General features: G+C 42.0%; 2 protein-coding genes across 20 annotated transcripts in view; both read right to left on the minus strand.

Moving 5' to 3' along the window:
- The window catches only part of STK33 (serine/threonine kinase 33), a 54,117-nt gene extending 49,757 nt beyond the window's left edge, over positions 1-4,360 (minus strand). For 4 of the 16 annotated variants that reach the window (XM_083591330.1, XM_083591343.1, XM_083591328.1 and 1 more), the window contains exon 1: positions 3,871-4,261. The gene's annotated coding sequence lies outside the window, so the exon portion shown is untranslated. Of the gene's footprint in view, positions 1-3,870 lie in introns of all 16 variants that reach the window. The other 12 variants (XM_083591342.1, XM_083591339.1, XM_083591340.1 and 9 more) reach the window with 8 other exon arrangements.
- Positions 4,361-9,898: 5,538 nt separating this feature from the next.
- The window catches only part of TRIM66 (tripartite motif containing 66), a 61,935-nt gene continuing 60,069 nt past the window's right edge, over positions 9,899-11,764 (minus strand). For all 4 annotated transcript variants that reach the window (XM_083590498.1, XM_083590496.1, XM_083590495.1 and 1 more), the window contains one exon: positions 9,899-11,650. In XM_083590498.1, coding sequence (XP_083446624.1) covers positions 11,591-11,650 — 60 coding nt within the window. In that variant the 3' untranslated portion in view covers positions 9,899-11,590. The remainder of the gene's footprint in view (positions 11,651-11,764) is intronic.

An 11,764-nucleotide genomic window follows, 5' to 3' on the forward strand; every position in this document is an offset into this window, starting at 1 on the left:
ATTTCTGAACAAATCAGATAAAAGCAGCAAGATTGTTCCATGTAAATGGTGAATAGCTTGGGAGACAAGAACTCAGAATATTAAAAACTCCACAGAACTCAGAGTATTAAAAGCCAGGGGGCTAAGCAGCAGTCTCCCAGCAACTTCTTCTGAAAGTTGCTCTCCAGATAGGAATGTAACCACTTCACAGCAGAGTCTCTAATTCCCAGCTCAATCAGCCAATCCCAGCATGGTCTATGGCAGGGGTTGCAAACCTGGTCCCTACCGCCCAGTAGTGGGCATTTCAGGATTCTGGGTGGGTGGTAGGGGGTTCTACGGCACAAGCTGAATCGTCCCTCCATCGAGCACTGGTGGGTGATAAGGAAATTTTACCATCAAGAAAGATGCATTAGTGGGCAGTAGGTATAAAAAGGTTGACTACCCCTGGTCTAGGGACGCGGGTGGCTGCTGTGGTCTAAATCACTGAGCCTTGGGCTTACCGATCAAAAGGTCAGCGGTTGGAATCCCTGTGACAGAGTGAGCTCTCGTTGCTCGGTCCCAGCTCCTGCCAACCTAGCAGTTCGAAAGCGTGCCCAAAAGTGCAAGAAGATTAATAGGTACCGCTCCGGCGGGAAGGTAAACAGCGTTTCCGTGCGCTGCTCTGGTTCACCAGAAGCGGCTTAGTCATGCTGGCAACATGACCCGGAAGAACTGTCTGCGGAGCGGACAAATGCCGGCTCCCTCAGCCTGTAAAGCAAGATGAGCACCGCAACCCCAGAGTCGTTCGCGACTGGACTTAACTGTCAGGGGTCCCTTTACCTTTACGTTTACCTTTACCTTTACCCCTGGTTTCAGAAACCAAAAGCCACTGCGAGTGGCAAAAAAAATAGTAAGGTCACACTATTCTCTGGTCTCCCAACCAGATAACATACCAGGGTAACCAAGGCTGTTTTAGTGATGGAAATGGACCATAATGAGATTGAAATGGATCTAGATAAGTAGCCTCATCAAAGAATGCTAGACAGCAACTTGCCCAGTAAAAATCTTTTCTTGACTTTTGTATCCTACAGATGTGCACATAGCTATAAACCACCAGAGGGAGCATGAACATAAGAATGAAAAAGTAACAGCCAGAGACGTATGGAAATCTTACACCAGGAATGGCGAGCATGTGGCCCTCTAGATATTGTTGGACTGCAACTCCCATCATACCTAACCATTAGCCATGCTGGTTACAGCTGGTGGGAATTGGAGTCCAACAACATCTGGTGAGCCATAGGGTCCCAGTTCCTGTCTTAAACTGTAACCAAAGAGGTGTAGATGGTATAGTAGAAAGAACTTTCTAAAACATATGTCAACCTTAAAAGCAGCCATTGCTTCATCTGGGTTTGGAATGCTAAGCAGTATAAAATTTACATTGCATTTCAGATGTTTTCTCTCTATGCTATATTTTTGCATAAAGTTTATGTCACACGCTGTGCTCATTGTATACAAACAGCATACAAAAAGCTCTAAATCAATTTAGGTCTCATATGAGAAAACACTTTAAGGCTGCTGTCCTAAGCATAATCACATGAAAGTAAGACCTACTGAACTGTGTGGGACTTACTTCTGATTAAACATGCTTAACTGGTGGGATAGTTTTTCTTGATTCAGAGAATTCTGTAAAAGCTACAGAGACAACATTCCAATTTGAATTGTATAACAGTAACAAAACAATAATATACAAAAGTGCAGTAATATTTCTGCAGAGAACTGTGAGTTTATGAAAAAGATTTTCCATGTTGCCTTATGGCACCAGGACTGCTTAGTCGAGGAAACAAGAAGGTTCTGAAATAACGTATTTCCTTAAAATTATGTACTCCCAAAAAAAGAATAAAAGGCCTGGAAAAATCCAAGACTGTTGGCAGACTGAAAGCCTAATCATTGCTGCCACCTAGGAATCTGATTCTTTCTCTAACTCTGAAGGACAAGATAAAGTAGCAGGCGTCTATTCATTTGACAGGCACCACATTGGGAAGGAAAGTCATTAGGAACTTTAGAGCAAGGTGTCTATTGTTCCCTAACATCTGAATCAGGAGATATGAAAGCTCTGAATATATGAAAGCTCATATGAACATATGAAAGCTCTGGATCGGTATCTGAAAGGGCCAATAAACTGTTGATTCCTGGAAAGATGGAGTCTCTTTGGATACGTACTTTCTGTGTGCAGGAGATAGGCAACTTATCAGTTGCAAGATAAGAAAGAAAAGGTGCATAGCTTGGGGATACTCCTCAACACATCTCTGTCACTAGAGTGTCAAGTGTCCTCTGTGGCTTGGAGTGCCTTTTACCTACTCTGCCTATTTCACCAGCTATAGCTATTCCTGGAAAGGAACAGCCTGGCCACTGTAGTGCATTCATTGTTGATCTCAAGGCTGGATTACTGCACTCTGTGTGGGGCTTCCTTAAGGCCTGGATCAGAAGCTTTCGCTGGTGAGGAATGTGGCACTCAGACTGTTGATGGGGGCACACTGCCAACATCATGTGGCATTTTTGTTAAAACATCTGCACTGGCTGCATATCTACGACCAACCAGGTTCAAAGCCATTGTATTAATTTTAAAAGCCTTAAACATCTTATGTCCAGGGTACCTTAAGGACCACCTAAACCCTTCTACCCTGGCTTGATCACTGAGCATCATTAGTCTTCTCCAGAGTTGGCAAGGCTCACCTGACAGCAACAAGAAACTGAGCCTTTGGTGTCATCAACCCTGTCCTGTGGAATGCTCTGCCAACAGAGATTCAGCAGGCACCCTCTATTTCAGCCTGCAGAAAACCTTTCTCTGCTACCAAGCTTACACAGGCAATTAAGAATACATCTGATTTTAATTTTTAATGCACTTTTATTCTGTGCAGCTACTATTGCTGTAAACCGCTTGGAGATGGCTTACGCTATAGCAGTGTATAAGTGCTTTTATAAATAAATCAAATGAATAAATAACACGTGCATTTAAAGCTGCAACATCACTGCCAGAGGAGATGTACCTCTCCTCCGTCCTCCACAAGCCTGCCTACCCCGCGTATATATTCATGCAACGCCTTAGATCGATTTATTAAACTATAATAGCAGAGTAAGCTGCCTCCAGCCTCTACGTTGCTTTTGCTGCTGCAGCCTAACCCGGCCGGCCCCTCTGAGAGCGGATAACACGGCAGACTCTCCGAATAAGTGACTTGTGAGGGACCCCAAAGGAAGCTAACTGACAAAAACACAAGCAGGTTCCTCCTTCACCCGGCAGCCCCGAAAAGCGCCCACAAGCGGCGAAGATGCTGCGCTCCCCTCCCTGGAAGCGGCCGCTCCGGGCGCCCAAATGCAGCCGGCATCCTCTTCGTCGTCATGGCAACCGGACAACTTGCAGCCTCCCTCCCAGGCTCCCTCCCTCCTTCCCCCTCTCGCCCCTCGCTTCGCAGCGGCAAACGCACACTCCTCACCGACCCCGCTGCCCTGCCGTGGCGGCGGCGATGGCGGCTTTTTCCCGCCTCTCGGTCCCCAGCCGGCTCTTCAGCCCCTTCGCGCATGCAGAAACTTTTCTCCACAGCCGCCCAGCCTGGGCACCGCGGGTAGTACAGGGGCCTCGCAGGGACAAAGTAGCGCAGAGCGCGGAGACGTTTCTCCCTGCAACCCCCTCCCCCCCGCCCTCCTCAGAGGCCGGCCGGCCCCACCTCAGGGAGGAGGAGGAGGAAGGGGCGCTTTTCTCTCGGTAACAGAAGGGCGGGCGCTCTGAGAGAACTTGGTCTTCGCTTTGAAAAAAGTTGCATTTCAAAAACCGGCTGCAGCCGCAGCTCTGCCCCACCATTCCAGCCTCCAAGGAAACTTAGCAGGGCAATCTGGGAAGTAAATCGCATTGAATACCGTGGATCTTTCCCCTCAGAAAAGCGTGCATAGGCTGGGAGTCTCTCAGCTCCCTACGAAACTTGTCCGTTGGGATTGTCCTCTTTCTGATTTCTTGAGGCTCACTTGGCTCCGCAGTTTTTATTGCTGCTGCTGCTGCTTGCTACTGCCGTGGATGCTCTTTCGCGTATAAGGAGTGGTGTGCTCAAGACATGGCCCCAGGAAGCAGGAAAGAGCCAGTTGCACCGAGTACCATAATGTGCAAATCCTGCACCTTCTAGTTCCTCACTTAGCAAGGCTGCTTTGTAAAGTTTCAAAGGCCTTGCAAGGACATACAGTATAAGCCGCAGCCTGCCCCCTAGCGCAGGGTTGTTGAAAACAAGAGGGTTAAAGGAGCTTAGGCCGAGGTGGGGGGCGCCCAACCCAAGATATCTCGCTATCTACAGGGGGGACAGCCCCACTAGCTCCTACCCCTCAGTGGAGCTTGCCCAGGAGAACAATAGAATTGTAAGAGTTGGAAGGGATCATGAGGGTCATCTAGTCCAACCCCCTGCAATGCAGGAATGTTTCACCCAGTGTGGGGCTCAGCCATGATCCTGGAATTAAGAGTCTCATTGCTCTACTGAATGAGCTCAGATTATTGTGTCCTGTAAATCAAATGTCCCACTCTGATGCCACCTTTTAACAGCGCCCAAAATATGCCTGCTGAGGCACCCTCCTCATCTTGCCTCACAACAGGATCACTTCTGAGCTTTTTAAACAACTTCTAACTGTGTGGCACTACATTATCTCTTTATTGTAGCAGGAAAGCCCTCAATTGACACCAACAGCGCAATATACAATTTGCATAAGGGAAAGTACAATCTTGCTATGAGGAATGGGTGCTCTTTGCAACTCCTTACCTGTTATTATGCAATCCTTATGTCAGGAGTTCATAAACTGTGGTCCATAGACCGCAAGTGGTCTTGCAAGTTTCATTCATGTGGTCCACAGTGTGTCTATCAATTTGTGGTTGAAATCGATAGACATCAATCACATCAAATATTCATGTTGATTTTAATTGTATTTTAATTGCTTTTATTTCTTATATTGTGTTTTTTGTATTACAGTTTCAATGTTATGGACACACAAGGTAATAAGACATAAAAGAAGCAGTAAAATACAACTAAAATTGTACAGCATCTAGCACAGCACATTACAACTACTACAACAGTCAGGAAAATCATCAAGTGGTCTGTCAAGACCCTCAACAATTTTCAAGTGATCCATGTGGAAAAAAGTTATGTCGGCTAGAAGGATGTTGTCACTGAAAATTTATATGTGCAGAAATAACATGTGATACAGTCCTTTCTCGACTGTAGCAGGGTCCAACTGCAAGTGCATTCTTTGCACATTTGGATCATGAGTAGATCAGGTAGATGACTCATCTTATTGACGTTAGCTTTTCATGTATAGAAAGGGAAACATTCAAACACAGTCTGAAGTAGTTACATACATAGATACACAATCTCCCAAGGAAGAGGTAACAATTAGCATGGGGGAGGTAGATGTGCATACACATTCCATCTTTTAGGTGGTGTCACCTGTGCTAAACGTTCTGGTGTATCATTTGGTCTAACAGAGATGAACAAAATTTTATTGTGCTTGACGCTGAAAAATTGTCCATCGTTCAGGGGCAGCCAGGAGCATATCCTTGAAGAATGCAACCTGTATTTATTTACTAATACAAAATAGAATTACCGTAAGCACTGAACAATGGGCTGTGGTACAGTGACCTTTTCCAAGGTCCAAACTATTGTGAGCCACAGTTGCACGTTAAATAAATGATATTTACCTTAGATAAATGAAATGGTCAAGACAAATTCCTGTTGTAAGTAAGTACTACAATAAAAAAAAATTGTGTTTACCAGTGCTAGCTATAGTAACAATCCTGATTACATCATAATCTTTACACAGCAATTCTATATGTGTCAGAAGTTAGCTAATTATGGTGCCAGATGTATCTCTGTGGAGAAGGAATTCCACAAACTAGGAGCTGCCAGAAGGAATGCCCTTTCCCAGGCCACCACCAACAGAACTTCTGAGGGCAGTGGAACTACGAAGAGGGACCTATCTGCCAATTTTAACATCCAAGAGGTCTGTGGGGAAAGAGACAGTCTTTCACATATTTGTGGCCTGAGTCATTTAGGGTTTTATACACTAACTTAAGCATATTGAATTGGGCCCAGAAATTAATAGGCAGCCAATGCAGCTGTTTTAAAGCCAGGATTATATGAGAACTAAATGGAAACCCAGCCAGTAATCTGTCCACTGCACTTTGGACAACTGAAAATTCAGAGCTGTTTTCAAGGGCACCTATTATTCCAATCTGGAAGTTACCAGACCATGGAGTATTATGGCCAAGTAAGCTCTGTCCCAAAGTCGCCATGTTAGCAAACCAGCGTTAGCAAGAAATAGACTCTCCTAGCCACTAACGGCACTTGAGCCTCAAGGAACCATATTGAATCCAGAGTACACCCAAGCTATGAACCGGCTCCTTTCAGGGAAGTGGAACCCCATCCTCAACAAGCTGTCTTCCCACCTCTTGGACTCAAGAACTTGGAACACGTAACACCTCTGTCCTTCCAGGATTCAACTTTTTGGCCCTCATGCAGCCCATAACTTCCTCCTAGCACCTGTCTAGCACCTCAACCATCACTCCTAATTCAGACGGGACTGAAAGGTAGAGTGCTATCCTTATACTCGTGACACTTCACTCCGAATCATTTGATGACAGCTCCCAGTAGTTTCATATAGTTGTTAAATAGCATGGGGAACAGGATGGAACTCTCCGCAACACCACAGCAAAGCTCCCATACTAACATATTAGGGCTGCAATCCAAAGAGATGATACCAAGCACATGACAGAGAACTATGCATGCAACTGAAGTTTTACTTGCTGCTTCAACCGCAGCAGTTCCTACTATCAAAGGGCTAAGTGACTGATCACATTTTAAAGCGACTTGTTCCTTCAGCAACTGCAAGAAGTTCTCTCCAGCATCCATATTTCACATCTTCAGATCACAGCCAAGGCAATTATGTTCTTGCTTCTTGACAGTGCATATGCTGGATAAATACATTTTAAAAATCTCTCATTGTAATGTTTAAACATTGCCACATTACAAGTATAGTTAAAAAGAATGCATGGTGGTTTTTATGCTATATTATCATTCTTTATGCAGTCTTGTTGACCTAGTATCACAAGCTAGTTGATTTATCAACTCCTGGTTTCTCCCAGAATGATTTTTTAAAATGTGATTTATTACATGTAACTAATATGCTAATTCATATGTAGCACTTGTAGCATAGAGTAGCCAATGATGGGTCCTTAAAGAAAGTGATGTACACTCAAGGAATACACACACACACATATGTATTAAAAACTCCCTTTCCCTTCTTTGTGCATATAAGGAGTGGTTCTAGTGGTGGTGGTCCCTACTACCAAGTAAGGTTTATCTGTTCCAGCCTCCACATTGAAAACTTGAGTGTATGTGAAGTATTTGGTACTCCCAGTGTGATGCTGTGACTGTTCCAAGTTTGGTTTGCTTTTTACCTGGAACCATATGAACACATGGCTATGCTAATGTAGGATTTTACTCTGATGCATTTTGAAATGTTGTCGCTGCTTACTCTTTTATTACTCTGATTCACAATGTGATTTATATGTTGTTAGCTTTGTGCACTGATAGGTTTTATCTAAACCACTAACATTTGTTTTCATGAATATGATTCCCCATTCGAGAAGCAGTAAAACCACTTGGTACATCATCTCATAGCAACACTTGCTGCTATTTACTCTTGGCAGAAGAGAATAGGTGCCTTTGAGACTCAGGCTTACATAATGCAGCTAAAACGGCAGGCTTTCATTTTTGGACATCTAACTCACATTTCCCTTGAGTAAATGTCTCTGCAAATATAGATGCAAATATTTTAACTGTATTTAAATAAAATACATATACAGTACCTAATAAAACACAGCTACTGCTGCAGTTTTCTAGGGTTTTTTTATTTCATACCCCGCCCCCTTTCTATAATATCACACTCAAGGCAGTATGCAAACAGAAATAGAAATCACACAAGATTAAACCAATCCTAGCAATAAAACAAAATAAACAGTAAACGCAGCATTATAAAAATTCTTCGCAACAGGAAGCTAAAACATAATCAGAGGGTCTCTTACTATGACACGCTTGCCAAACTAAAACAGAACCCTTTTAAAATTAGGCAAAGTGAGGACTAAGTTAACCTTTCCCAGTATAGTAAATATTCTGTAGTTTACAGGCCACTACTGAAAAGAACTCCCTCTCTCTCGCCCATTCCTTCTACACTTCTGTTGGTAAAGAGACAGTGCAGAAACTGATCATGAATTTCAAGTAGGTTCATGGGCGGGGGGAATAATTCCTGAGAAGCACCATTATAGTAAAAGCAGTTCTGAAGTGTGTCAATTCCTAAACTAAGAATAAGGATTACTGTTATTCAGAACCCCTATGAATTAGCATATAAAATGAAATGGGTACAGAGCACCTTTCACTACGGTACTGCACATATACAAAAAGTAAAACACAAAAACAGCTTAGGAACTGTAAAACAATGGTACCTGATATTTTTAAGGGTAGTAAGTTATCAAAGCTTTTGTGTCCTATTTTGATGTACTGTACAGGAGAATGGTGCTAAATGTTTACATGGCCAGGGTAGTTTAATATCAAAAGTTAACTGCCAATTCCCTTTTGTAGGACAACTGAATAACCCCTGGTGTTATTTCAGAGGTGGTGATAAATTTTCCAGTTCTAAAATAATTACTGCCACCTGCTGAAGCAGCAAATAGTAGTCTGTGGATGGGAAAGTAATAAAAATGGGTGGGTGGGGGGAGCTGTGCTGCTTCATTGTTGGTGGATTTTGATAAGGGTCCTCTTGGGAATTCAGAGAAAACCTTTTGACTAAAGGATTTTAAAGAGCTCACAATTTTTAAATAAAAAAATCTCAAATTTAGTTCTTGGTTTTTCTACCCAAGTTGATGCAGACTTCAGAGTAATAATAGGACTACTTCTGTCTTAGAAACAAACATTATAGCTGAATTACAAAACAAACATTGCATTTGGCCTACATGAACTGTGTCCTTGAGTATACATGACCCAGCATGCCCTTCAGGGCAAACTGGAAGCTTCCGTTGCTGCAGAACACAACAGCCTGCCTCTTAAAAAGTCCTAACAGGCAAGCTACCAAAATATGTTTCAGTATCTGCACTGGATTCCTATTATCCACCAGGGCATAATTCTAGGTATTGATTGGCTTTGACTTTAAAATGTCTAATGGTGCAATCCTATTCACACTTACCTGGCAGTAAATTGCTGGGTCTTACTTTTGAGAAGATATATATAGGATTACACCATAACGCCTGAGTCTTAAATACACTTACGAAAGATACTCAGTGCTCTCCTCCTCTGCAACTAATTACTATCTCTTACAGCTGATAGGCACACCATTTTAGCATTTTCACCCTGCAACATTATTTAGACAGCATGGATAAGAAGCATTTTTTGTGAATGTTCTACACTAATTTTATTCACATCTGTTCAAAACTGTGGTACAACAGATAAAAGTGTTGGGCATGGAACAGGGAACTGAGGTCCAAATTCAGCAATGGAGCTTTAGTGGATGATGTGAACCAGTTACTCTATTTTAAACCAATCTACTTCATATGATTCCTTGAGGATAAAAGGGGATTACCCAAATATTAACATTTTAACAAATGTGAAAAACTAATAAAGACATGCTGCCAAACACCAAACATATTTTAAATGAATTATATTACTACTATTTGTAAAACTGGTGGTGGTGGTATTCATTATATTTTTTAATAAATCTGTTCTGTGTATGCATGATTTAAATTAGTATTTGTACTGGGTGTTTTTTTTAAAGGAGTACTTTTTCATTCTTTGAAGGAGTTAGATACGAATGATAGCCAAGGGACATAGGCAAGGAAATAATTTAGACTCAACGGTTTAAATTCTTTTTTCAATGTTTCCTTTATTTTTTTTTAATGATTGTTTTATTATACAATAAGAAAAGAGACAACTTTTTTCTACAGCATTTATTTTGAGCCATATTAACATTGAAAACAGAAAAAAATATTCAGGTGCGGCTAGTAAACTCTCGCTTAACGTGTTCTCTATTATAACAACCATGGATACCATATTCAAGAAATTCATATAGACTGAAAAACTCTCTTCATTTACAGCAAATCTAGTATAACTGGAAACTCACTACTCTTTGGGGGGAGTTAAAATGACTCTCCTTTTTAAGAGTCAGAGGAAAACCAGGACATCTAAGAAGACCACCCCACCCCACCTGCAATCACACCTGATCCCAACTAGCAGTATAGCAATTGGGATTGGGAATGAGGCTAAAGAGAGACTGCAGGGGATGTATTATGGATGAGGCTTTACAGAGTGTTGTGTGTGGCACAGTGGGTCAGTGCATCTTGCTGTTAACCAGAAGGTTGGTGGTTCGAACCCACCCATGGACAGCTGTGGGCAGGATTCCTGCATCGCAGGGACTTGGACTAGATGAGCCTCAGGGTCCCTTCCAACTCTTATGATTCAAAGAAGACATGAGGGTTGAGAGCTTGAGGCATTATACTGAGTGAAACAACTGTATCTCAGCTTCTGCTATGATTTGTCTGCAAGGGATTCCTTCGCATTTTAAATTTTACTGCTCAAGTGGGAGGGTGAAAAAAGGCTCTGAAAAACTGATGCATCTCAGAAATAGCCTTTATCGGTCTCACTCCTATGTAGTCAGGCTCATTTCAGCAATTGACTGGCTTCATAATTACCCTGTATCTGTTTGCAGTACACATAGACAAGGGATTAGCATAAAGAGAACACAGGTATAATGTGAGCTGCTGGTATTAAATGGACAGTCAAACTTCACTCCACCCACCCTCTGCTCCCCATGTTGGTTGCACCAATCCACTTCTGGTGTACAATCACCCTAGAGAATTGAAAACAATGGGGGGAGCTCCTTTCCTTTTCTAGAATTAAAGAGTAGAATTAAAGAGTTCTCGTGTTATTTCTTTCCACATCACTTTCTGGTCTTCTAGTAAACACAGAACCAAGAACTCTCTGCTTAACTCCATGGGAAGCATTGCTTCAACTGATGTCCAGAGATTTCGTCTTTGGTTGCCACATTTTGTTAGCAAGACAACATAACAATGGCTATAAATTGCATTGGGAACAGTGCATACTCATACCAGATGAATTTTGGATTCATTTTTTTCACTAGAGGAGACAATAGGCTTAGACACTGCCACATATGGTAAAATTGAAATGGACACTATAAATATGTGTGGAATTACTGGTGATGTTGCCAGATGGCTGTTTCCAGCTACAATCTATTAAGCGATGAGAATTTATGAAATAATTTTAAGAACAGCATATCAAATGTCCTATTTTTATTATTAATAACTATTGCATATGACAAAACAGTAGTGTAAACACAAATTGTTATGACAGCATATAGCTGTCTTACTACCTATTAAAATTACATTACACTGAAAATGTAATCTCCCCATAGGATCTAAAAATGAAATTGATTGACCACTGCTATGAAGTTCAGGCGAAATATCTTAAGAGACATTTTCTGACTCCCCTCTTACGCACATCTTATTTTGATTGATGTTTTGTTCTTTGCAGCACTCCACACGTCACACCTGAGAAAGACCTTTAGCTGGCCAAAACATTGGTCTTTTAGTCTTTTCACTTTCCTGTGTACAAAGGAAATAAATGGGCAAATTGTTAGAGAAGCTGGTCTTTTCAAATATTGTTTCACACTGCATTTTACTTGGCAAAATAATTAGGTAGCTTGCAAGACCTTCAAG

This window comes from Podarcis filfolensis (genome assembly GCF_964270895.1).
Source record: "Podarcis filfolensis genome assembly, chromosome: 1".
In the NCBI taxonomy this organism is placed as follows: domain Eukaryota; kingdom Metazoa; phylum Chordata; class Lepidosauria; order Squamata; family Lacertidae; genus Podarcis; species Podarcis filfolensis.